Source organism: Rhodnius prolixus, unplaced genomic scaffold (genome assembly GCF_049639745.1).
Source record: "Rhodnius prolixus isolate KJV_2025 unplaced genomic scaffold, Rpr scaffold_3, whole genome shotgun sequence".
NCBI lineage: Eukaryota > Metazoa > Arthropoda > Insecta > Hemiptera > Reduviidae > Rhodnius > Rhodnius prolixus.
The window spans coordinates 40,294,179-40,321,538 of NW_027411603.1; the positions used below are offsets into that span (position 1 = coordinate 40,294,179).

The 27,360-nt window shown below is 31.5% G+C and overlaps 1 protein-coding gene across 3 annotated transcripts; it reads left to right on the top strand.

Moving 5' to 3' along the window:
* The first annotated feature begins 4 nt into the window (after window positions 1–4).
* Window positions 5–27,360, top strand: C901. Of its 3 annotated transcripts, XM_074125093.1 has the most exons (9): window positions 5–44; window positions 7,526–7,720; window positions 10,695–10,814; window positions 10,895–10,955; window positions 12,524–12,654; window positions 12,853–12,913; window positions 15,565–15,695; window positions 18,333–18,469; window positions 26,932–27,360. In XM_074125093.1, the coding sequence occupies exons 1-9, from the start codon at window positions 20–22 to the stop codon at window positions 27,100–27,102; spliced, it is 1,032 nt and encodes a 343-aa protein (XP_073981194.1). In that variant the 5' UTR covers window positions 5–19; the 3' UTR covers window positions 27,103–27,360. The 3 variants fall into 3 exon arrangements, 1 of the variants encoding a protein (XP_073981194.1); XR_012457551.1 differs by lacking the exons at window positions 5–44; window positions 7,526–7,720 and adding an exon at window positions 9,312–10,519; XR_012457552.1 differs by lacking the exons at window positions 5–44; window positions 7,526–7,720 and adding an exon at window positions 9,312–10,519 and having other exon boundaries at window positions 12,853–12,903.

Below are 27,360 nucleotides of genomic sequence, written 5' to 3' on the forward strand. Positions count from 1 at the left end.
AATATAAATCTAAACTATAATGTATTACAAGCAAGTCAACTGTGGTAAGAATTTAGGCATATTTACATCATAAACACAAATTTTACTGATTTTTAAAAGTGAATTTTGACTGTCAAAAAGTGTAGACTCCACAGTTAAAAATCTATTGTCATTTCTCTAATCATCGACTTTTATAATAAATTATCATTGACACCCGAATCATAAACATTGGGCAACCTCTTCTGGTATGAGTTAATATACGTTGACTATATTTCATTGACGAATATTATATAATAAAATAGTGAGCGAAATCTCTAGAATATTCCAATTTATAACAGTTATAGAGCTAACATTTCTCTACAATTCAGTAAAGAATTCATTGAAATCTGAACAATAAGAAAAGAGATATAAACGATTAAAATTTGAATCAATAATTAGGAAACTCATCGAAAAAACCAAAATTTAACCTTCTATACCTCTTTTCGTATTCAGCAGATTCCAACGAATGCGTTACTGAATTATAGAGAAAAGTTGATTCTATTACTGGTATAAATTGCGATATTCTAGAGGTAATAGTAATTAAGAACTAAAAAGTTAAATTTTTGATGTCCTCCATGTAAGTTTTCGAATACCTTCAAATTTTGAACCTTAATATCTCTCTACCTATTTTGTAGAATTCAATGATTTCTTCACCCAATTGTAAAGAAAAGTTAGCTCTATAACTGGAATAAACTGTATTGATTTAGTGATAATAGTTAATGAGATATAGGAGGTTAAATTTTAGAGGTTTTCGAATACCTTCAAATTTTAAACCTTAATATCTCCCTACCTATTCTGTAGAATTCAATGATTTTTTCACCCAATTGTAGAGAAAAGTTAGCACTATAACTGGTATAAACTGTATTGTTTTAGTGATAATACTTATTGAGATATAAGAGGTTAAATTTTAGAGCTTTTCGAATACCTTCAAATTTTAAACCTTAATATCTCTGTTCCTATTCTGTAGAATTCAATGATTTCTTTACCCACATGTAGGGAAAAGTGAGCTCCATAACTGGAATAAACTGCATTGTTTTAGTGATAATAGTTAATGAGATATAGGAGGTTAAATTTTAGAGGTTTTCGAATACCTTCAAATTTTAAACCTTAATATAAAACCTACCTATTCTGTAGAATTCAATGATTTTTTCACCCAATTGTAGAGAAAAGTTAGCACTATAACTGGTATAAACTGTATTGTTTTAGTGATAATACTTATTGAGATATAAGAGGTTAAATTTTAGAGCTTTTCGAATACCTTCAAATTTTAAACCTTAATATCTCTGTTCCTATTCTGTAGAATTCAATGATTTCTTTACCCACATGTAGGGAAAAGTGAGCTCCATAACTGGAATAAACTGCATTGTTTTAGTGATAATAGTTAATGAGATATAGGAGGTTAAATTTTAGAGGTTTTCGAATACCTTCAAATTTTAAACCTTAATATCTCTCTATTCTGTTGAATGCAATGATTTCTTCACCCAATTGTAGAGAAAAGTTAGCACTATAACAGGTATAAACTGAATTGTTTTAGTTATAATACTTATTGAGATATAGGAGTTTAAATTTTAGAGGTTTTCGAATACCTTCAAATTTTAAACCTTAATATCTCTGTTCCTATTCTGTAGAATTCAATGATTTCTTTACCCACATGTAGAGAAAAGTGAGCTCCATAACTGGAATAAACTGCATTGTTTTAGTGATAATAGTTAATGAGATATAGAAGTTTAAATTTTAGAGGTTTTCGAATACCTTCAAAGTTTAAACCTTAATATCTCTGTTCCTATTCTGTAGAATTCAATGATTTCTTTACCCAAATGTAGAGGAGAAAAGTGAGCTCCATAACTGGAATAAACTACATTGTTTATTCCAGTGATAATACTTATTGAGATATAGGAGGTTAAATTTTAGAGGTTTTCGAATACCTTCAAATTTTAAACCTTAATATCTCTGTTCCTATTCTGTAGAATTCAATGATTTTTTCACCCAATTGTAGAGAAAAGTTAGCACTATAACTGGTATAAACTGTATTGTTTTTTTTTTTTTTTTTTTTTTTTTTTTTTTTTTTTTTTTTTTTTTTTTTTTTTTTTTGGCGCATCGACTGCTGAGGTCATTAGCGCCCCTAATCGTTTTTTTCCTCTTTTCTTTTATCCACTCGAGCTGGGTCGGCACGCGTCACCTTCGGGCTTCCACATACTGCACCTTGCAGAGCAAGGTAAACTGTATTGTTTTAGTGATAATACTTATTGAGATATAGGAGGTTAAATTTTAGAGCTTTTCGAATACCTTCAAATTTTAAACCTTAATATCTCTGTTCCTATTCTGTAGAATTCAATGATTTCTTTACCCACATGTAGAGAAAAGTGAGCTCCATAACTGGAATAAACTGCATTGTTTTAGTGATAATAGTTAATGAGATATAGGAGGTTAAATTTTAGAGCTTTTCGAATACCTTCAAATTTTAAACCTTAATATCTCTGTTCCTATTCTGTAGAATTCAATGATTTCTTTACCCACATGTAGAGAAAAGTGAGCTCCATAACTGGAATAAACTGCATTGTTTTAGTGATAATAGTTAATGAGATATAGAAGTTTAAATTTTAGAGGTTTTCGAATACCTTCAAAATTTAAACCTTAATATCTCTCTACCTATTCTGTAGAATTCAATGATTTTTTCACCCAGTTGTAGAGAATAGTTAGCACTATAACTGGTATAAACTGTATTGTTTTAGTGATAATACTTATTGAGATATAGGAGGTTAAATTTTAGAGCTTTTCGAATACCTTCAAATTTTAAACCTTAATATCTCTCTTCCTATTCTGTAGAATTCAATGATTTCTTTACCCAAATGTAGAGAAATGTGAGCTCCATAACTGGAATAAACTGCATTGTTTTATTGATAATAGTTAATTAGATATGGAAGCTTAAATTTTGGGGGCTTGCAGCAAATACATCAAATTTTATACCTTTATATGTTTCTTCGTACTGTTGGGAATTGAATGAGTTCTGTACCAAATTCTAGAGAAATGTTAGCCTTTTAGGAGTGGTATAAATTGCAATGTTTTAGTGGTAATAGATAATGAGATTAGAAGGTTAAAAGTGGGATGTTTTCGATTTCAGGTTAAGAAAAGGAAGCTACACTAGGGCCCCGAATCTCTTAGATCTTCACTGCAGCGACTTCATGCAGTTTGACTTTAGACACAACTCTTTTTATCATTTTTAAATTATCTTCACTTCCCCGCTGATATGGCAGTTATGCATAAATGGTTGCTGCTTACTTGAAATGATTGTCGGCATTTGCGGAGGTGAAGCCAGGTCTTGTTGGTAAGTTCTTAACTAAGAATTGATCAAGAAAGAATGAGGGAACATATTTATTGGTTTGACGTTGTAGAGAAATTCTACTACATTTGTCCCCTTCTAAGATTAAGCTTGATAAGGTTAGCCGCTCTGTTAGTCTTTTAGAGGTGTTCTGTGTTGAAGTGCACCATGTAATCCTTCTTTAAGAGAAGTTTTACAAATTGTCTTTGTTTCGTTGATGATAATAGGTTATGATGATTTTGAGATAAAATTTGGACGATGAGACACGTTAAGTCAAATAATGACAGTAATTCACCCAGGGTTTTTTTATACATTTTAATTACTAAGTGCTTATTAGGTTATCAGTTATAGAGCAAGATTTAAATATTAAGACAAAAAAATAAAAGTGCTACAAGTCGATGACCTGCACAGTGTATACCGTTAATCGACAATAAGTATGTGCTAGTAGGTCAGAAAGTGTGACACCCCTATATCAAAGTAGGGGTCTTTTACTGTTACACACTTGAACTGGGCCATTCACAACCTCACATCTTGTTTAGAACTTAGTCTTCAAACGCTCATCATGCTCAGGACATGTGTTTATTTAGTTCTCACGTCTTATTTTAGTTTCGCAGATTCCGCTAAATATGTACCAAAGTGGAAAAAACAGGTAATTATTTTCTGAATAAACCTTCTTTTATTGAAATCTTTGCTGGTATCAGTGGATAAAACTTAACCATATATTAAAAAATCTGAAAGAAATTATTAATAACTCATAATAGCTTTTAAATCAATGGTATCTAGTTGTTAATAATTTCATACAAATTCGTAATAATGCTTGAGTTTACTTAAATTACACGAAAATGTTAAAAACACTGCATAATAAAACTACTGTTAACACTGTGAAAGTCTAATCTTTAGAGTGCAGATGATTGCCGTAGTTAGGACCTTGAACGATATTCTAGAAGTGTCCTTACTTAATAAAGGTCATTGCCATTTATATCGCTGTTTCCCTTCATGATATTATTGTTCTTTCTTAATATTTTCTTCTTTTCTGTAGGTACTTGGAATTTGTTTATTTCTTTTTTTAAGAAATAAAACCGTTTGAGAAGTATTTTAACCTAGAATTCCACCATTAGTTGTTTCTATCAGTATCTATATTTTGTAGAAGTTTAGATCTATTGCTTTTTCTACCGCCACCCAATATTTTATCAACAGCTAGTAACCTGAACCTGACGACGTCCTCTCGTTTCCATCAACGACAATCCATTACCTCAGTAAACTTTTTGTGTCTTCTACGCACACGCATAGAGGAAGGAATCTGCTAAACCCTCAAAAAACAAAAAAATATCCAAATAAACATTTTTCAATAATTTGGATTATACTAGATTCAGCGAGGATCGACCTAATGAATTTGACGTTCTGTTTTGCCATCCTTTTAGAGGATCTCTTAAATCCTATCAGTTCGATTAGAGTCTGCTAAGGGACTACAAGGCTTAAACTTGTATTTAAGAGTTTTTATCTTCAAAGTGCCGAACTCTCATGCCCTTCATCAGGACTAGAAATACATGTAGTGCCGTTTGCTCCCTTTCTGTCAAACCTACCAAGCTATACGTGGCAGGTCCATGCGATTGTTGTCTTTATATCTTTGGCCCATAGCTTATACAGTGGCCCGTCAAAATTTTTACGATCTTCCAACCTTATCTTGTTGCAATAATACCTTAGAAAACTTTAGCAAGTCGGGAATAAGTAAAGCTTTCGTCTGTCTTTGATCTGAAATTTAGTTGCTTTGCTGTTTGCACTAATGTAGCATTCTTTTAAAACGTAAAAACTCTTTCTTGATTCTCCAGTGTTGATAATATTTGAGTTAGAAATAATAAAGTTCCAGTGAGATGATACGCTTACATTAGTGATACGATTACATTTAAACAAGAAATCATAACGAAGCTCTTCATCAGAATTTTAGTATTTATTAAAAAAGAAATAGTATTTTCAATTTAAAAATGATACTGTTTTAAAAAATTAAATGACTCTATTATCTAACTTTGCACTCAGCACGGCTTAAATTCTCAGCTCTGGCACATTAAATATCTCAAATTGTCAGAGTTTTGGGGATTAAGACTACCTAGTTCTTATATTTTCTTTTTCCTAGGAGCCTATACAGGTCTCAGTGCTGACGGGCAGTGTTGTCTATAACGAAAGAACGTGCCTATAAGTCGGCAGCGTTTTAAGAAAGGCTGAAGTTGCCATTAGCAAGAGAAAATATGATGAAAACAATAACATGTTATAAATTTAGTAATTTGTAATAACTAAAATAAAAATACAAGTATACTCAAAAAAGATGATGAAATTAATTTGGATGATCCATTGAAATTACTAATTTTAAAGATTTTATTGTTAAAAAAAAAAAAATCTGTGGTCGTTAAATTCTGAACCCGGAGTCAAATGCTTATGGTGTGAATCATCAGACACCGTCTAACCTACTAAACCTTTAAGAGTTCGCCCAGTTATTCCCACTTTCTAAATAATATTATCCAGATATCCTGTATTCCGAGAATGTTCGAACGGTAAACAACGAAATTAAAAATCTCTGCTATTAATATTTCTCGGAAATCCATTTTATTAATATAAGGTTTTCAAATAACTACTATATTTTAATATAGTAATATATTTTATTTATTTTGATGTCTTTGATGAACTATTATAATCACAGGTATTTAAGTATTTAAACATAATTTTTACATTTTATTTTTAAACTCAATCAATTCACTTTCCTATAGCGTAGTATCATCTAATGAATAAAGAAATCAGTAAATGTCTCTGATTCTTCTCAAACAATTCGCAAACATTTGGAACTCCACCTGAGTCTAATATCCTTGAACGCAATCTGGTCGAAAAATATTCTCTAACCAATGCAATCTATTTTTCATTCCTCAAATAAGCAGCAGTGATATAATATTTTTATTCCTTCCTTGCTTACCTAACCTGGCCTTCAAGAGCCAAAGATCTCCCTTACTTCAAACAATGTAACCAGTTTTTACCTTCAGAATGTTTTTAAGGATTTACGCCGCGTCGTCATTTCTCTTCTCCAGTAGTTTCTTGAGGCTACTGTTACACAAATGATTAATGCCTAGAACGTAACATACCTCAGCACGTCATTTCTTTATCGCCTTATCTGAGAACAATTTGGTCTCATTACATTTAATTTTAATATACCGTCTTCTATATACTTTTTGCCATTTATATTTCCATCTGATCGTGGTTAGTCAATCAAGTGCCAGAAAGTTTTCTCTTCTCTGAGTGTGCCTAATATTATTGGAAAGCTGATAATTCACTTTTTAAATTCAAATTAGTTTCTCAATTTTTTATGAAAAAGGTTGTTTACTTAGGTTTAGGACAAATTTATTATTTGCATTTTTTTTTATACTTAGTGTCAATTATTATTATTTTTATTTGTATATTGAAAAATTCTGTGTCAAAATAATCATAATTCTGGTAATAATTTTTTCCCTAAGTATAATTATACTCTTAAGTATAAATGGAAGACCTACTGTATAGTAATACAGCAGTACAGTAGTACTGGTGCTAATCCAAGAAATCACAGGTTCTAATAAGGAGGGAAATTCTTCCAGCAGCGACTGGGTAGCTTCCCAGGTGTTTAAATTTTCTTGGATGTGCCATTATAACCAGTTAGGAGGTTTATTAGATTTTTCTCCATCCGCCCACGGAGTGAAAAAATCCAGCTCTCTTTAGGTGTCCTCTAATCTTAATCATCAATAGCAAGGAAACTTGTCACCTTGCGGAATTTATCTTTGTTCGGAAATATTAGAATGCTTTAGTTCTGTTTTTGTTACGATTGACCTGACAGATCTTTGCTACCTCAGACCAGTTAAGTTGGTGTAGAAAATATCTCTACAGGACTTCTTCCCGATCCTTAACTCTTCCCGGATTGTTAATACAACGGTGAGGAAATATTTTTGTTTTTACTTGGTATTCAGATATGTTTTTAATTGATTTTTTTTTTTGTATTTCTTAAAAATAATTCATTTTTAACTCTAGAAAAATTAATTATCAACTTAGTTTGCATATGCTATCACGTGAACAATTTAAAGAAGAAATAAAGATAGTAAAAAGAGATTAAAGCAATGAACATGATTACCCAAGTCCCTATCACTCCTTTTCATAGATAAATACCTAAAGACCTGGAAGATGCGACTGTTTTGCAGGCGTGCGAAGTACCATCCAGCCAGAATGAGCACAGCCACTATAGATGCGACGATAATGGTGAAGTGAAATGTTTGAACGGATGGACTGGGGATCTTTGCGATGTGCCGATCTGTAGAAAAGGATGTGACCCGTTACAAGGATATTGTAAAAGGCCTGGTGAATGCAGATGTAAATTAGGTTTGTAACAATTATATATATTTTTTTTTATTCATTTAGTTATAACATAGTAAGAAAGAAAACGTTTAAATGGTTGTTATTTGGTTCATTCAGTGTATCCTGTTCTATTTAAAACATTAAGAAAGTTTTTTTTTTCAAGAATTTCGTCTGATCCCCCCTGTTGAGATTTTATTTGATTTTTTGCCATCACATTTATTAGTGAAGAAGTTAATAAACAAAAGCTGTTTCAACACAAACTGGAATTTTTAAAATTAATAAGCTCTGTTTCGTACAAAAGAGAAATTAAAGCCAAATTTAATTTCTCTTTTGCGCGTCTCCTATGATCTTCGATAACGCAGATGCTTTCAAGTAAATAGCACTTTTTTTTTTTTACTGTGGTTTTCTACTCTCATCACCACCAAAACTAAAAGGTGAGTAGAAAATTAAAGAAATTAAAAGCTTATGAACTCAATATCAAAACTCACCTTAAATCATTTCTTAAAAAGAAAAGAGTTGTACTCGTAGTTTCGGCACGAGGTGCAATAAATTCGTTGAATCTGTTTTAGGGATAATCATGAAAACCAGTGAAAAACGAAAAAGGAAATATATCATCATTCAAGTCAGGCTTGCCGATGATTAATAATAATTTTTATCAGATTCTTAAGTTAAACTGGCAGATGACTGATTGATATAAATTTATCAGAAATATATATATATTGTTGCTCACATTCACTTTTGAGTATTAGTAGGAAAAGAGAATCTTATAACATATTTTACTTTAGTAAGAGAAAATGTCATTTGAGTGTTCACATCAAATTTTTGTTTTTCATTCTGAGTTACGTCTTTTCGTGGAAAAATACATTTCCTTATTTCGTTCATATCCAGATGATATCTCTTGCAGTCAACTACGGAAATTCGTTAAATAAATGCCAATTAGATCTATTCCTAAATAGATCTAAAATATGCGCATATGTAATTATTATCTAGTGAAGTTTTTACTTCCTAGCTAGTTTCACTGTTATACCTGATTGTAATATTGATTTGGCACATAATGAGGAAAGGTTTCTTGTCCCTGAACAATACAGTGCTATGAATGTAATTACTAAATGTAAAAATGGTCAATACTATTTTAAACATTCTATGATGTTTGCAATATAATAAGACATTTACTCTTCTTAGTGGTTCTATTATTGTTTACTAGAAAAAACTTCTGTTGGAAGATCTGCATCTCGTTTGAAGAATTCACTTGCAAATATGGTCAATGTTTTTTTGGGCCCAATGCCATTTCGTCCACTAGCTTGGTAGTTTGATTTGGGTAGTCTGAGCCGTCGGCCACACTCAATATCTAATCTATCATTTAAAGCAAAGATACTTATTTGAGATTATTCGCGGGAATACACATAAGTATTCAAAATCTAATTAAGTAGATGTTGTTGGTGTAAATAATACGCAGTGAACTGTTATTATCATTTCCCTGGAATTAATCATACCTTATCGCAGATCCCTCGACCTTTCACTAACCGTAAGTGTATACGCTTCAATGGTTATTACATTGGTAATCTATATACGAGGTGTGTTCAAAAAGTAACGGGAATTTTTAAATTTCGCGGGTTTGGAGAGTCTGATTGTAAAAATTTTTTTTTTATTATGTTGGTACACATGCCCCTGAAGTACGATAAAATTTTCAGTAATCATTGTTTACTTCTTAAGTGGCAGCCGTTAAGGTTAGACCTGTTTTTCGAGCTTGGCGATTTTTGTTTGTTAAAAAAAATGGATCAAAGAATTTGTATTAAATTTTGCGTAAAAAATGAAATAAAGTGTAATAAAGTGTGTGAAATGTTAATAAAGGCATATGGTGAGTCTGCTATGAGTAAAACAAGGATTTACATGTGGTATAAGCGTTTCCAAGATGGCCGCGAAAACGTTGAAGATGACGAACGACCTGGACGTCCAAGCACATCAACAACCGATGAAAACGTGAAAAAAGTGAAAGAAATGGTTATGAACGATCGCCGAATCACAATCAGAGAAGTCGCTGATGATGTTGCCATATCAATTGGCTCATGCCATGAAATTTTTTCGGATGTTTTGGGTATGAAACGTGTGGCAGCAAAATTTGTTCCAAAATTGTTGAATTTCGAACAAAAACAGCGGAGAATGGAAGTTGCTCAAGAGTCACTCAATGAAGTCGACAACGATGCGGATCTACTGAAACGTGTTATAATAGGTGACGAAACATGGGTTTACGGATATGATGTCGAAACTAAGGCTCAATCGTCCCAGTGGAGGCATACTGGATCGCCAAGACCGAAAAAGGCTCGACAAGTGCGGTCGAATGTGAAGGTTATGCTCACTGTGTTCTTCGATTTTAATGGCATAGTGCATCATGAATTCTTGCCACAAGGTCAAACAATCAATAAGGAGTACTACCTACAAGTTCAACGCCGTTTGCGTGATGCAATCCGAAAAAAACGCCCGGATTTGTGGCAAAACAATTCATGGATTTTGCACCACGATAATGCACCTGCTCACACTTCATTGCTTGTTCGTGAATTTTTGGCCAAAAACAAAACTTTAACGATGCCCCAGCCTCCATATTCGCCAGACATGGCTCCATGTGACTTTTTTCTATTTCCAAACATAAAGAGAACATTAAAAGGCCGTCGTTTTACAAGCATAGATGACATTAAAAGCGAATCGCTGAATGAGCTGAAAGCTATCACAAAGATCGAGTTTCAGAAGTGTTTCGAGGATTGGAAAAAGCGCTGGCACAAGTGTATTGTATGCGAAGGGGACTACTTTGAAGGCGACAATATTAATGTAGATGAATAAATAAATATTTTTTTCAAAAAACGAAAATTCCCGTTACTTTTTGAACACACCTCGTAGGTTTATGCTGAATTGGTGTGTTGTTCTGTAATACTGGACCATGAGCTCCCAAATGATAATCTCACAAACTTTAAAGGTGGTAGTAAAAAAGTGATCACTGTTACAGGATTCTACGGTGACTTGTGCAACAAATGTTATACACTGCCGGGTTGCCAACGAGGTTTCTGCAACAACAGTTTTGAATGTATCTGCCATCGAGGGTGGGATGGATTGTTTTGCTCTGAACGTAAGCAACTGTTATTTATTTTGTAATTTTATCTATTTCAATAATTCATATTTATATTAATCTATTTAAATTGAATGTAGCAATATGCAGAGAAGATTGCCACCCTACCAGAGGATATTGTGATTATCCAGGAGAGTGCAAGTAAGTTTCACATTATTGATTAGGTACTCTTTTATATCAAATTTAAAAAATAGATTTGTGAATTCAATAAGTTTTCAACGTAATTTTTGTTCTTACTTTGCCACCTTGTCTAAGATGGGTCGAAAAAGTATTTAATTGAAAATATATGTTGAAATACGCACTTTTTCTTCCTCCTACGTACTTCTAATTGGCAAATTTTGTAAGCGTCAGCAAAAAAGATGTGGCTAAAAAGAAGATTATGAATGAATTAGATTAAATAGTATTAGGGCAATAATCGAACGGAACTGAGAACATAATCAGCTGGCAATCCATTTTTACTGTATAATAAAATTATTAAACTCATTTAAAAGAGAAATGTTTCGGAAGACTGTTCTAGAAGACTAGTTATAGTAAGGTAGGGTTCGGTAAAAATAAAAACTCCATCTTTTCGCCAACGTTTCGACAAACGTATCGCCTTCCTCAGTGCCTGGATATTACAAATAAATAATGCAACAACTAGACTATTGAAACACAAGAATAAAAACATATCTTATTATAAAACTATAAGAAATTATATCAATTAACAATTGTTAGGACCTGCGTGGTTATGTGAGTTAGGTTGAGTTATAGAAAGAACGTTAGAACTATAGAATGGAGAACAGGTATAAATATCCAAATATAACGGGACTTACTTGTGGAATTTCGGTATTGACAATTACATAATAATAATAAAATTTAACACAAAAAAATCTCGTTTTTGGTGCAAAGCTATCTGCTTCCACCGATATGATTTGAGCAATGGACCCCACATCTTAACCGCCAAATCAAAGCAGTGCAAACATTAATTGGATTCTTTTTAAAAGTACATATCTTTGTGGCATAATTCGTGTTATAGTTTGGCAATTATTTAACAAATGTGGCACCCATCTTGCTCAAATATTTCTGTTATTAATTTTGTAATGAAAACTTGGCCGAAATCTCTTTTCCGATATGTCTGTGGTGTTTTAAGGTACGTAAATTCTAAAATAAGTATTTGTGAAACTACGTCCCTGTATAATTAAAAATATTCTTGAATTCAGATAAAAATGATGAAAACTTACGCTTTGTTGAGTTCTAAAAAAGTGAATAAATTTCACTGTATATGAACATAGAATAAAGTTTATTTTAATAAGACCTTATTCCCAAAAGAACTCTACATAAAAGCTATTCGTTTAATTTGAATTTAGCAAATTAAAAATATGCAATAATAACAGATGGTTATGTTAGTGGTTCCCACCAGTTTGATGTGTTGAAGGACAAAACAAAAAAGAAAAATATTTACGTGCCCAGCCATAATATTTTTTAAAATGCTTGATATTCCCATTAAAAACAAATTTGTTTATTTGCTTTAAAATGTCTGTAATTAAATACATAAAACAATCAACTAAATGTGTTCTGACTCGCTGGCTGTAGTAATTCTATAACGGAAGTTATCCTTGTGGAGAATAACCACAAATAACCTACACACAATTGCTACTTTCGGTTAATCATGCATTCCACTTGTTACTTACTGCTGATCACTATAGTTTCACTTCATTGAACCACTTTAGATGCCGTCTTGGTTGGGCCGGCGAGACATGTAAAGAATGTCAAGTATTGCCAGGATGTCAGCACGGCTACTGCACTAAACCTTTGGAGTGCAAGTGTCATGAAGGTTGGACTGGCATTCTCTGTCAAACACGTATGTAACTATCCACTATTGTTTTTTTTTTTTCCTGTAATATCATTTATGTAGCTATTATTTTTAAATTTTTAGAGACGTTAGAATTGAATAATTAAAATTAAATTAAAATATTAATTTATTCTGAGTTAAAGACATAACAGAAAATTTGCTCTGTTATTCCATTAGTATTTTCTAGATAGATGTCTCTTGTTACAGCGATCTGTGCAGCTGACTGTCATAAAGAGCGAGGTTACTGCAGAAAACCTGGTGAGTGCAGGTCAGTGTATTTGGTTTGTTTTTCTTAATTCGGACTGAAGATTAGAAGTACATTAAGATAATCTAATTAAATGACTCATCTTTCGTCTTTTGCTTATTTTGCTTGCTGATTATAGTTTCAAATAGTTTCTAATCCTCTTAGTATTTGTATGAAATTAAAATTATTTAGAAAGATTTTAATTAAGGCTTTAGTTTTGGATGCTAAGCGAAAGCAATAAAATTTAAATAGATACGTAACATAAACAATTTGTTTTTTCTTGTAATGACGGAATATAAGTTTCGTATTACTAGATTGAGACACAAAAAACATTTCTCTCTTGATATCAACTGATAAAAACAACCGGTTTCAAGGTCACATACATGCATCAAGTTGGTCTGCGTAAAGGGCATATGTCTGGATCTATCCTTATATAATGTGTCAGTAGGTAATCACAATTACGATACAAAAGTTAGCAACAGTACCATTTTAAAGGCAGTTCCGTAGCTTTACTTTACTATTGAATTTTAAGTTGTTTCAATAGTGGCAGTACGCTGCTGAATTATTCTCCAGATCAGCGTTTTTGTGCTCATTGCAAGAGAACCTCTCAATCTGTTTTCGGAGCATTCAAAATTGATGTTTACACAACACCCAGGATGGCTGTTCTTGAGTCCACAGATCTACTCAAAACATATGCCAGCAAACATCCTTTCTGCCGCGAACAGATTTGTGCTAATTTCTCTCCCAACTTTGCTGCAGTTCCTTCCCAAAATGTTTAGATGTTTCTCACAATTCGAATAATATTTCACCCATTCTTTCCTTCACTCAGAGTAGCAGAATAAAAATGATCAAATAAAATTAAAGTTAGCAATTCAGGCCCGTAAACTCGATTCAAAAACTGAACAAACAGTTAGTTATAGTTCTGTTTATTACATCGTGGAAAATGCTAATTATAGTTGGCCATTCGTTTCACTAAAGTTTATTAATAAATGCTGCTAGATATATTTGCTAAATTATAAAAAAAAGAGTAAATAAATATTACTTTCTCTAGAAAAACAATGGTTACCATTTTTAAAATATTTTTAACATTCCTTTCGTTTGGAATTTTTATTATTTAAAACTGTCAAAAAATAATTAGACTTGGAAAAATAAGTATAACGTAAAATTTTAAAATGTGTTCTTTGGTACCTTTGATAGAAATGTTGTTTGTCTATATAAAAATGATCACCTTAACTCCTTAACAGAAGCGGTTAAGGTAAACGGAAAATCCTGGCTCCTCCAGATACAGCCTCAAATCAATTTCCTAAATAAAAAAAAAAAAATCAATTAAAATAATCAATGACTTCATACTTAAGTAGGTATGACATTAAATAAGATCTGATCATGATTCTTAAATCCCTCTAAAATGAACTTCCCTGGAAGATTTTTTTTTAAAAAAATATAGATTTATTATTACAAACCTATTACGATACGAACTTTGCAGAATATCTGCATGAATTGTTCCAGTATAACGTAACATGCTAAAGAACTCTTTAATGCAAATTAGTACTTTCTAACTTTGAACAAAACCTAGGTGTTGTTCAATCCTAAATATAAGAATTTGCAATTAATGCGACTTGTCGCTTTTGTGTTGAATAATCACACGCAGGAAAGGGGGGCATAAGGGGAGGGTGGAAGAAAAAGTGAGAGAGATGAAAGATAAACGAGTGATCTGTTGGAGATTGCAGGAAATTGTGAAATTGCCCACGATTGGACAAGCTGCATTTAGTATCTTTTACCTTCATAAAATAATGAAATTAAAAATTCCACGAAAAAAAAATTTATTGCATAATTATAAAAATTATTATAGCCTGGATCATTATTATTTGACAATGTATGTTGTTAGTAAACAATAAGTGATTGTTTCTACAAAAGAGCATGTACTGAAGAGTTTATTTTTCGAAGGACATTTATGTTAATTTCCCTCGCCTATAATTGCCGTATTATCTTAATCAATTATCTGAAACCATAAGTGACTTGTTAAATAGTCTCTTTCGATAAAACCGTCGAACAATTAGAAAAACTGACTTCCTTAGTAATTGAAATAAATAATGCGAGTTGATTGATAAAATTGTCTGTTTGGCCCTGAATTGAGCTCCTGACTCGAGAGTTATACATTATGAATATAAAATTCAACATTGTTAGTCAAAATAACGCTACAAGTCAAAAAATAACTCCCAATCTCATTTCAATTTACCAATTCATTTAATATTAGATTAAAAGCGTTATATTATAAATGTCAATGAATATTAAGCATAAATTTTAAAAAGGTAAGTGTAAGAAGTCAGTTAGTTGCCATTTTTTTTTAAAGAAATCACGAAAAACTGAAATGTGGGACCTCGGGTTGATAGACATTAGTCAAAACTCTAAAATTGGGAGCCATATTTCATAAAATTTGGTAAGTAAAGTTTAAATTTGTTGAAGAAGGATGGGTCATTCGGTGAAAGTTAAAGAAGGGTCTTTATCAAGGATATTGTTGTAATACCACTGTACATAATTCATAAACATCGTCTCTCTCAAATAAGTATAGTTAGTTAAAGTGTCTTCAAGTTAAGAAGTTTTCTTTTATTGACTCTTTGTTGCAAAAATGTTTATAATTTTAGCAAAAAAAAAAAAAAAAAAATGTTTGTCCACAGATGTAAAGTAGGTTGGTGGGGAAAGAACTGTGACAAGTGTTACCCCTACCCTGGCTGTGTGAACGGTAACTGTAAGAGGCCCTGGGAGTGCAACTGTAAACCTCGCTGGGGTGGAATGCTATGTGACCAAGGTCAGTATTCTCATTTTCAAATTATAGTTTTAATGAGTTAATTTATTCTGTACTAATGGTTCATCTTTAAAATATGATGTTCAAGATCTGAGCTTTTTAAAGATGGGGTATTTACGTTCGAAAAATCTGTCAGATATGTAAACCCAGGTTGAGAACATTTATGTGAATTTAAAGATCATTTTAGAAATTAAAGTAGTCTATTTTTATTAAGTTACTATCATTTTTTATTTATTTATTTTATTTTAAAATGCTTCAAGTCTTCTATCGTAATCTTTTAACTTTTCTTTTAAAATCAGTCTTTATTCAAATTATTTATTCAATATATTTTTAAAAGTAGTACTATTGACTGAAATGAAACATATGCTTTAATTAAATTTAATTTTACGAGAAAATATAAATTTAGTTAATAACAATAGGTTACAAATATGAGGTTTTGTAATATTCCCACTCGGTTTTGCAACTTTTTTTTAACTACCTGCTTGTTTAACTTCAATGTTATTTAGCAAATTGGGGGTAAATGTTTTTTTACTTGCACATGTATGTGAAATACATGAAACCATATTATTTTTTAATCGGTAGTATTTTATATTTAACTTTCTATTATTTCAATGTTAAAATCATTTTTTATTAAAATTTCTATTATGGCAGATTTTTGTATTTGATCCTTCACCGGAGCATATTTAGAGACGTATAGACAGTGAAAAGCCAAAGCTGGTACAAAATAAGAAAGTTCAAATTTCATGTAACGTAATTTTATGTTTTGGAGACAAGGAATTCGATATAATTTGGGCCAAAACTCATCAACTAGAAGTGCCTCTTTACAGAGATAGTTTCTTCAGTTTTGAGTGAGAACTTACAGGAATTACGGCTAGAATATGATTATGTATTTTGAATTAAACACAGGATCTACTCATTCTATGAAAGCATATTCTAATGTAATTAATGGCGCTTTAAAGTTCTTTTTCTAAAACTGATTTTTATTTCTGATAGAAACGTTATCACGATTTACTTTCATGTTACATATTATTAATTATAATGGTGGGGACTAGAAAGTCACAGTTCAAAAGTCAAAAGAAATTATAAAATATATTTGTAATTTGGGGCTCCTCATAGTACTATATTATGTTTCAAAAAGAAGATTAACCTTTCAGAAGAAATAACTGAAAATGTAAAATCTAAGAGATATCAATCTTGAATTTGATAAACAATACCGGAATAGAAACTTGTTGAGAAAATTTACGCAATAAACAGCAAATCTAATACTATATGGCGTTACAATAAATATCTTAAAGCGTTTTTGATTATAATCAATCGATTACGGTTGTTACTAGGTCAAAATAGCCATTTCTGATCAATATTTTTTTCTCCCCAATATGTTCGAAAATGAAATTGATAATACGAAACTAATTTTGTTGCCAACAGTATTGTGGCTGTAGAAATTTGATATTTCAGTTTTATTTTTCTTGTTTATTTTTAATGCAATCAGCGCGTTAGCAACAATGATAACAGAGTAACAAATGAAGCAAATGAATGGAGAAGTTACCCAGTGGTAACACTCCAAAACATTAGACTGTTAGTTACTCTTTTCACTAGAGAGGAGATCACGAGGCCATTGTCTTTTAAGACGTCTTTTTTAGGTTGTCAGAAAGAGTTCTAGAGGATTGTTGATTGAAATGGAATTTTGTGTATGTTTTGGCGACTTGTTTTGATACAAGGAATGTTAAGATCAGAATGTATAGATAAAATGGAGCGTTTACTATGGATCGAAGTATTTCAGATTGTAGAGATAGAATTCTTTAGAGCTTGGTGCGTTTGGTTGAACCCAAATAACAGATTTGAACTTACTGTGATTTACCGGTTTCCGAGTTTTGTTGGAAGCACATATCTATATATACCAATTTGTAAACCACTCGGTCGTAATCACGGTACTTAATAAATATATTTAATTCGATTCAATAACCTGTACGATTCTTTTTATAGAATTACCCTAATGATGAAAAATCAAAGAAAAACCAATTCATTCTTAAATGAAGAAATATAGCTGATTGCTTTAGTAATTAAGTGGAAATTTGTGGTCATGTTCTTACATAATCTGTAATCAGAATATCGTTACTTGAAGGTTAGAATAAATCGGAAATGACTTTTTGTTACCTTTATCTCAGTTTTTAGCTGGCTCTTTCGTAAATTAAATTATAGTAAGAGATATTCCCACGCATGTTTATGTATTTGTTGAGTGGGGGAATTTGATATTAACTCACTTTTCTGAATAAGCTTATTTTGATTTGTGTCTGCAATTTATCGCCACCCTAATTTCTTTTAGCATCTCTCAATTGCTAAGCAAAACCTCCAAGGAGAATTTCAACTAAATTTTAATCGATCACATTGTTCTGAAAGTGCTAAATTGAATATAGACTCAAGAACAGTGTAAATAGTACATCAATTCTCAGTAATTGAATCTATAAATAGTTTAATGCTAAATACTAATTATAATTAAATGAAGAAATAGACAGGTATCTCAAATTAGTGGCAATAGTAGTGCAACCTTGAAACTAAGAGACAATAACGGCAATAATCGTTTGGTAGAGGGGATTGAACTTGAATATACTACTGAGTGGTAATAGTATTATTTGTTTTCAGAGTTAAAGTATTGTGAGGAACACAGCGGTGTGTGCGAGAACGAGGCCACTTGTGTAAGCGTGGCCGAAGAGGACGGAGACTACAAGTGCCTGTGTCCTGAAGGATTCACTGGACGCAACTGTGAGGTGGACAAACATGTAAGTGCACCATTTCCACAATTTCTATTAGGTAGTTTTAATTCTGGATTTAAATTTGCAATGGTTCAATTTCATTTCGCACAGAAATGTATTACAGATTGACCTTTTCTGTCAATAAATAAATTGATGGGATAGGCTTTCGTTTAAATTACCTGTATTGGAATCAATATGTAGGTAATAATGAATTTTGGGAAAATAAGTAGTCTGGAAGTTCCATTTTGTTCAAAAGCTTTTCATTGTTTCAAAAATGGCTTCATTGGTATTTTTTAAACGTTTTATGGAAACTACTTATTAAAACAGTTTTTGAAATGTGGTTAGTTCCAGCACTACTGGCTAATATATTTGATTTTATCGTGACACTTTCTTTTATTCCTAGGCCTAATTTCGGATATTCATCTATTATCATTATTAATAACAATTTGGTGTATAAATTTCGACTTCATTTACGTTACCATCTCGCACTACATTTGCTGATTCAGTACAAGATCTAACTCAGTGCGAGATGGTGACGTAAGTGAAGTCAAAATCTCTACAATAAACTGATTAATCTACTACCTTTGATGGCGGATGAATTCTGAAACCGTTCAGAGATATAACAAATATGCCCACTACAACAGATAAAATCAAAGTTGAAACATTTGCACAAGAAACTTCATTTTTAGCAGCTTTTTACTGGAAAGTGAAATGAAGTACTCTTCTAAAGAATCATTTCAAACTATCTTGTGGTTTCTAAAACCTTTCAAAATTTATTATTATGAAATATGATGCCCAAAATTTTGAGTTACTATAAGAGGTTTTTTAAGTCTTCTTGTAATTTACTAGTCTTGATAATTTCTAAAGGGATTTTAGAATTTGTTTTCTAATAATATGTTGGTCCAATCACTTTAATTTGAAACTCTCTCTAGAAAACAATGATTTTAGAGGGTTTCTGGGGAAGTTAACATCATGGTTTCTTTAGCAAAATATTTTTATTAAGCGGAAATGCATAATCTTGAAGTCAACTGTTTTTTTAGTACAAATTATGAGTTGTAAAGTAATTTAATTTTCGAAAAATGCAGTGGGAGAAAGTCAAGTGAATATTATACCAGGTTCTAACTTAATTAAACGTAAGAAAAAGTTTTGCATTTATGCTAATTTTTGGTTTTGAATTTCTACTCTGGAATTTGGATTTTTAAGTCTCCTGAAGCAATTAAGTTTTTGTGAGGTAAGAGAGTGAGTTATGTGTGTTTATCATATTTGATATTTACTTTTTGACAAAGACTCATTTAATTCAGTTAATAGGAGGTGATGAACATCGGACATCTAAGTGCCTCTTTACCGAATCGATTTGCTTATGTTTGCGATTTTTAAAAAATGTTTCAACGATATTCCTTTAATTTCAGTTCACTTAATACATTTAGAGTGATCACAATTATTTTAAACATTTTACCAGGGAAATTCATTTCAGACGGTTTTTGGTGGAAGCAGTCTGGTCCGACAGAGTAAGCTTTAAGCACTGTATTATTCCAGTAAACCCTTGATTCTCTGAAGTGATTGCATCGAATTAATCGAAAGCAATTGAGAGATCATTTAAAACTAGCATTGCCATTAACGCAATTACTCTTGAAACGCCATTTCTTTGACTTAAATGGTTGGAATAAAGGTTTTCTTCTGTATAAGTTTTGCAATTTTATTTTCTTAAAATAAACCAAACGAGAATATTATGTTTTCTGAGAGAATCCAGTTTGGGAAATCCATCATGAGCGTTTAGGTCCGTCATTAAGTAACAATCAGGATCTTTGCCATTCAATAGCCATTTGTATCAGAACTCCTAAATTTATAAATACCTATTGTAAATTTAAAGTAATAATTTTGTTTTCTTCTTTTCAGAGTAAAACAGGTAAAAACTTAAAATTTCTAATCGTTCTACAGAGCTTTAAAACCCTATTGGGTAATCTCCAAAATCCTAGTATGTCTGGAATTATTAAGGTACCATTTATTAAATCTGGCTGTTGCAGACTTTGTAAATTAAGGAACATTTGTAATACTTAGACAACCGCCAAAACTTATCCGAACAATAGACTTCACAATACATAACAACAAAAGTCAGAAGTAACATATTTAACATACATACCAATATCCAAATCAGATAATATTAATGATAAGTACTGACATGAATAATGTATAAGTACACATTGTATTAGTTTATGCACTAAGTCTGGGGGGCCTTCCCCGATTACAAATTAAATATTTTATTTTTCGTAATACATGTACGAGCCCGGAAATTTTCGTACAATACTACTACTTCCTTTTACATTTATTTGCCATTCACAAACTGCAAAAATAAAATGTAATTAGTGAATATGATGTAAGAAGTCTTCAGTACTGTATCAGCTGGCGTTTCTCACATTACTGTCGGAGATGGCCAACAGTGTTTCACAATCAACGTGCTGGATGTGGAATTGTTGTGGGGGGCAAGATTTTGAGCAGGAGGATTTTTGTAGAAAGGGAGAACGTCGAAGAATTTTCTATATTTAGATTTGGATTCGTCAGTTACATATGAGATCTTCCTCACAGTTCAAGTCCGTACTTCTAGAACGATTTGTGTCTTAATGGTAATATTGATGAGATACCTGTGGTCATCACTTGTACCTCTCTTTGGCGAACTATCGCTTGGCCAAATGAGCTCGACGAATTTCTCGGTGATACTAGGCATTAAATAGTGCAATGTTAGCACTAAGCAGAAGGCTGCATCTTATGCAGTTCTTATGAAGTTTTCTTGATACGTCAGAGAGAAGCTGGAAGATACCTGTTTAAAAGTTAGCAAGGTCGTTTCCGCAATGAAACGGTGAGAAACAATTAATTTGCGAAAGTAAATTAGACAATAAAAAATTCTGATTGTTTTTCTATTTCTTTCTTTAGGGTATCTCATGGCCACAGATCATGGGAAGGACCTGGCAAACACATGGAATATTATTTACATTATCCAATAATTGCTTTAGGAATTAAATTATCAATGTGAAGTGAATTCTAAGTCTCTCTAGTTGTATTTTATCTATTCCATATTCATTTATACATTATTATTATTATTACATACAATTAAGACGCATCAATATCCCTGTTCATTGGAATCTGGAGTATTCTATATAAATAATACTGATCAGTGTGAAACATATGAAACTGGGAATCCAATCTATAGTAGGTAATTTATTTTAACTAGAATTTTCTAAAATTTGAAACCACAAGACAGTGGCTATAGAGGCCGCTAGAAAGAGAATATCCAAGGGTAGGTAGTTGGATTCGTACCTAGGAATTAGACATAGGTGTCCACAGAGCTCTTGCTCCATTCTCTTGCGTATATATATTTTTTGTTTGTTTAATTAATCTTCTTCAATCGGTACCAAAGATACAATAAGTAAATTAGATGTAACGCATGAAGAATAGAATAAAAGAAAGTGCCCAATCTACTCCCAGCGTATACCCCCAGTGACTGCTGGACATTCCCAAAGGAAATCTCTGGTCGTTCAGTCAGCGTCGTAGATTGTCTGGATTGATATGAGAGGAGAAGAAAAGATTAGAGCAATGAGAGCATGGTATTTCTGCTATTCAGTCTTGGCGTGAATTGTATGTTAGGAATTGCAAGATTGTTACAAAGGTTTGTAGATGGAAAAATCAATTATCTGTTGAAGTAGTTAGATAAGAATGTCTGAATGGTTCATCTGTTTATCGAAAAGTATTTAGGCGCGTTCAATAGTTTTTTGTTTTTTTAAATCTTGTAATTAGGTTCGATTTAAAATCTTCTTTTCAACATTTGTACGCTGGTCTAATAGGTGGTGTTTATCACTGTTCTAGTAGGTTTAGGTACCTTGTGGTGAATTCTGCTCTACTAATCAAACAAACGGCACATTGAAATGCATAATAACAATAAGTTAGGTTTGAAAAATAGCAATATCGCTACCTTTTACCCTAAACCAGCCATTCAATGTTAACATTATTGGTTTAGTTTGTCAAAAACCTTACTTGGACCTCGGTGAGCTATTGTAAGATCTCTGAGACATTTGCAACTATTGCCATTGTGTTTGGTTCTAATAAATTTTTTTCTTACAATTTTAGAACTGCGCTAATAGACATAGCGCACTTCTCTCAATTTGAAAAGTCACATAAATGCTCTAAATTTTTCTAAAGTAAAATAAAAAATTCTGCTAACTGAATTCTAACAAGATTTATTTTGTAAGATTTCTTGGTAAAGTTCAAAGGAAAGGAGATATTTAGAATGTTTTCGAATGGACTTACTTTCCTTTTGGGATTTCCAAACATAATTAGAGAAAAGGATTTTTATCAAAATATCAAAACTACAAAGTCAAAAGTATAGCATTTGCCGACATCCTAGCAATTTCTCTTATGTAATTTACATAATTAAATTTTATTGTAATTTATAATTTGAACTAAAAAGATAGTTGGCTTCAATGTCATAACAGTTCACCATAATGTTGAAAAAAAGCATATTGTCACAGCTACCCCAAAATTCAATAAAAAACTTCATTACTTGAGTATAAGTTTGAAACCAAAGTAACGGTGCATAAGTTCAAGTTCAAATCTAAATTCCAGCTGCCTGTTGATCTTCATAAATATTATACAGATGTAAAAAAATTAAGATATGGTAATAATTCCAGTAAATGGCAGTTAGAATTGTTTTTTGTTATTATTACTTTAGTGATAATCTTTCTAATGACGTGAGATTATTGTGATACACATTAGCTCTGGCTTGATGACTGTCATTTAAATTAAATTATTCGAAACTCTAATAAATTATCCACTTAATGCTCTCACATAGATGTTAAATTTTAAATAGGACTTTATTAATGTTATAGTTATTATTTGAATAAATTATATTAGTCATTGTTTACTTCTAATCGCAACATTGTCTATAAATAGTATATTAATCACAATTACAGATCATCTTAGAAATTACTTAGCAGATTGTTCCCCTCGGTTAAATTATTAATCATGCAAAACTGATGTACTGATTAGGTCAGGGAAGAGCCCGGATTTTTTTTGGGGGGGGGAGAGGGAGTTTCGTTGATGAGGTTGGAGCTGGAACGTACGTCGCTAATCCAAAGCATGTTTATCTCCTAGGAAATCTGACCACAATCTTTCAATAACAGAATAATCAATTCTATTGACGTAATTTGCTCAAAATCCAAGCCATGAAGTCATGTAAAGTTAATTCAATGCAATATGTCACTTTTGGGATGGGAATAAGGTAACTATCATTGATAAAATACGAAATCTAATACAGTATAAACTTACGTACAGTTTTAGGCTGTAGAAAACTATTAGATTCATCTTTCTACAAAAATATAGAAGAATTAAGACATCAAATCTTAGGTTACTACGTTCTACAACTGGATTTTGAAATCTGCGATTTTCAGCCTCTCTGTAAATCTAAATTCTAAAGTTTCGGTACTGTTTTCCAGTTATTAACTAGGAAAAACTATAAAATTGTTGGCATTTTGTTATGAGAAAAAGATAATAGTATCCTAAACAACCAATACACTAGAAAATAATACTCAACTTGTGATGGGCAATTTCAGAGATATCTCCCATTTAATGCCCTTTGCTGAAGAAATGTTGCATTCTTGAAAATCAAATAAAAAACTGAACTCATCACCAATTTAATTTAATCTAATTTAAAACCTGTCAAATAAGAAGGTTATTTTACGACTGGATAGAAGCAGATGTTACTCAACGCATCTTAACGCGTATATGATTTGAAAAATGATGTAAATATTTTTAATTTAAGAAGGAAGAAAATAAATATATCTGTGGGAATCTAATTACAAAAAAAAAATCACAATTCCTCGTAACTTCATCGCTAAATAAGTACATACTACTGAATTATGTAACATTATTAAAGTTATTAAGGAAATCCAAAAAACTAGAATATTTGATGTAAATGAAACCAAAGAATAAAAAAGAATTATAAATAAAGAATAATAAAAATGTACTCAATCAAATGAAAATAAATTACATTAGTAAATATAAACTAATAATGAATTTTACGTTTATAATTATTTCTTCTCTTCTGGAATATCTGATTGGGTAAATTTTGAAGGGAATACAAAATCAAATTATGTATAAATTAATTTAAAATCTGCCATAATTTAGATTTTTTTAATTTCTTAGAGTTTTAGAAAGCGGAGAATTCATATAGAATAAAGAATATTTAATCAAGAAAAGCGGGTCAGTTTGGTATCTTTAAGCAATTCCTTAACTTTATAATTAATGCTTATTAATATTTATGAATACATTAAACTTTTCGTAGGCGGTTCCATTACTTTATTCTTCTTTCGTAAGTCTATTTTGTGGGGATTTTTTGATTTGTTTTTGGAACACTAAATAGTGCTCATTTTGAGGATAACTATTTTTATTAGCTTGTATATTTTATGTATTTAATTTTTGTTTGTTTGTGCTCTTTAACAATTTTATTTTAAGAAGTGGAAAAGCCAACACATCATCTACACTTGCAGTACTAGTGTTTACCTTCTAAATACCTAATTCTGTCAAAATAGATAGAGTGAACAGCTTTAAACTTAAATTCATTCCGATTAGAAAAGTAAATATGTATTCTTTCGTACTAGATTGTGAAAATGTATTGCGTGCAGGTCAGCAGAAATTGTGCAATAAATACCTAACTAATACAATTAGTGTAGTTATGTTGAACATATACAACCTCGTGTTTGCGCGCTGGTTCCAAAATCCATTAGTTCCTGTAAAGTCTTTGATTTTTAATCAATATTTATAAAGAGAAATGACTCGTCTGCCTGTCTAATCCATCAGAACCTAAACTACTGCAGCTAGAATTTTGACATTGCAAAAGTACTTCCTTCTGTGGCTTGGACATTCACTAAGAAAGGATTTTCCTAAGTTCTACTTCGTACGCTGTGGAAGGGGCCAAATTTAGTGTGGAAAGTTAACATAAATTAGTCTTAATTATTTATTATCGCGGCGTAAAGAATCTAATCTGTATTAATTAAATGATATCTCTCACCTTTGTCGAAATTTAACACGAAAAGGGGTTTCAAAGCTTATATGGAGGAAAAAAAGCAAAGTAAAAAAAAAAAATAAACAAGCCCAACTTCTCATTTCTAGTCGCGAACAGTTCTGGTAAAGAATATTTAATCCTTTACTGTTCAAGGCTACTAACAATATTATGTCATATTATTAAAGTATTTCACCCGTGATTATCGAATGATTGGTTATTTCATCCGTAAAGGTACTGTAAATAAAAAAGTGCACAAACTGGTCTCTTGTCTCTCTGCTCTCTGTGTAATCTTTACATTTTCCCTAAAGGGAACATTTTGTGTAAACATTTATGTAATTGTAACGTTCACATAATAAGTTGGGAAGTTGGTAAATTATTATTTTCTTTTAATTTAATATGGTATAATACTTCTTATAAGGTATCCGTTATACCGGTTTTTTTTTTTTTTAATCACCAATTAGATCATTCACTCTGCATGTTATACACATATTTAGAAGGTAATTTATATGTTAAACAAGAGTTAGTTGCATGTATGCTCTAAGCTATAGTGTCTAGATTTATTGATCTTCCGAGATGCGTTGCAATTGAAGTTGAGGATTTGGTAGTTTAGAGTTTGGAATTAAGAGAGGATAAAAAAAACTCAAAAAATGTTTAATTTATTAAAACGTCTGTAAAAAGAAAGCAAGCGGATAAAAAAAAAAAAATCGTGAACAAATAAATATACTTTAAAATTATTCTTTCTTTTAGAGTCACTCCAAAATTGGTTAGAATTCATTGTGTTCTCCTTTGAACTAAATATTTTTCAAGAGATATTTGTCTTTAAATGAAACTTAAAAATTTTTTACACAAAATTTACTAATCAATTAAATATAATCTTTGTAAATTAACGCATTCACCAGGTGATCTTTTGTTTATGAAGTTAATTCTAGTTAGGTAATACTGCATAGCAAAATTACAGCAGTAATAAAGCCGAAAAAATCGTGGTCCTCTTTTAGATAGGGTAAATTCAACATTGAGCCTCAGCGATTTGCCTGATTAGATTTATCATTGAAGTATTGGAGTACTTACTGCCTTTCAGGGTTAATTGAGCACATAATAGTTTGATGTTCGGCTGCTTGGAAAGATACAAACAAGGCTGGATTGGTACAGCGCCTAGAGGTACTGTTGGGTGGCGAAGGCTGAATCATCTACTCCCAATGAATCTAATCTAATCGAAATTTACAACCGGTTTTCAGATTAAAGAATTACTTTTAAGGGAGCAGTAAGAGCTTCCACCCCTCTTCCATGTCACCTAATCGGTATATAGACGTTAAGCCCCACCTGAAAAATACGCGATTACTTCACTAATAATCATTCGTCCTCCACAATTTGCTCCAAAGAAGCTGCCAATCTTTGTGATTCCAATTTTCGATTTCACTAATTCTAATGATGGTTGCAGATCGAGGCCGGCGGAGGCTACCTAAACCTGACTGTGCCTTCACCCCCACCAACTGTAACTTCTATGAAGCCATCAACTCAGGTAACAACGCTGGACAACAACAATGGGACAGATATCGACAGTAGCAACAACAGTACGACCTCGAACACTAATGCTGCAACACCACCATAATGATCTCAACACTTCTATGTCTCCAGTAATCACTGATCAAGCTACCTGTCTAATATTAGACTTATTTATATTTATACTAGCCATATTGTTAATTTTATTATTTATTTATTTGTTTTATTTATTTATTTATGACGGTTATTTGTTATTAAAACTAGCAATTCTTTTTTTTAGGAAATCTTTGACAAGTAATTTAAGTCGCGTATTTATTTCTGTGTAACATAATTGTTTTTGTTTAACAATAAATGTACATTTTTCGTA

Coding starts and splice junctions, on each gene's coding strand:
- C901 (XM_074125093.1), top strand. CDS start 20: ATGTATTACAAGCAAGTCAACTGTG. Junction 10,956..12,523: donor GATTATCCAGGAGAGTGCAA/GTAAGTTTCACA, acceptor GAACCACTTTAG/ATGCCGTCTTGGTTGGGCCG. Junction 12,655..12,852: donor TGGCATTCTCTGTCAAACAC/GTATGTAACTAT, acceptor CTCTTGTTACAG/CGATCTGTGCAGCTGACTGT.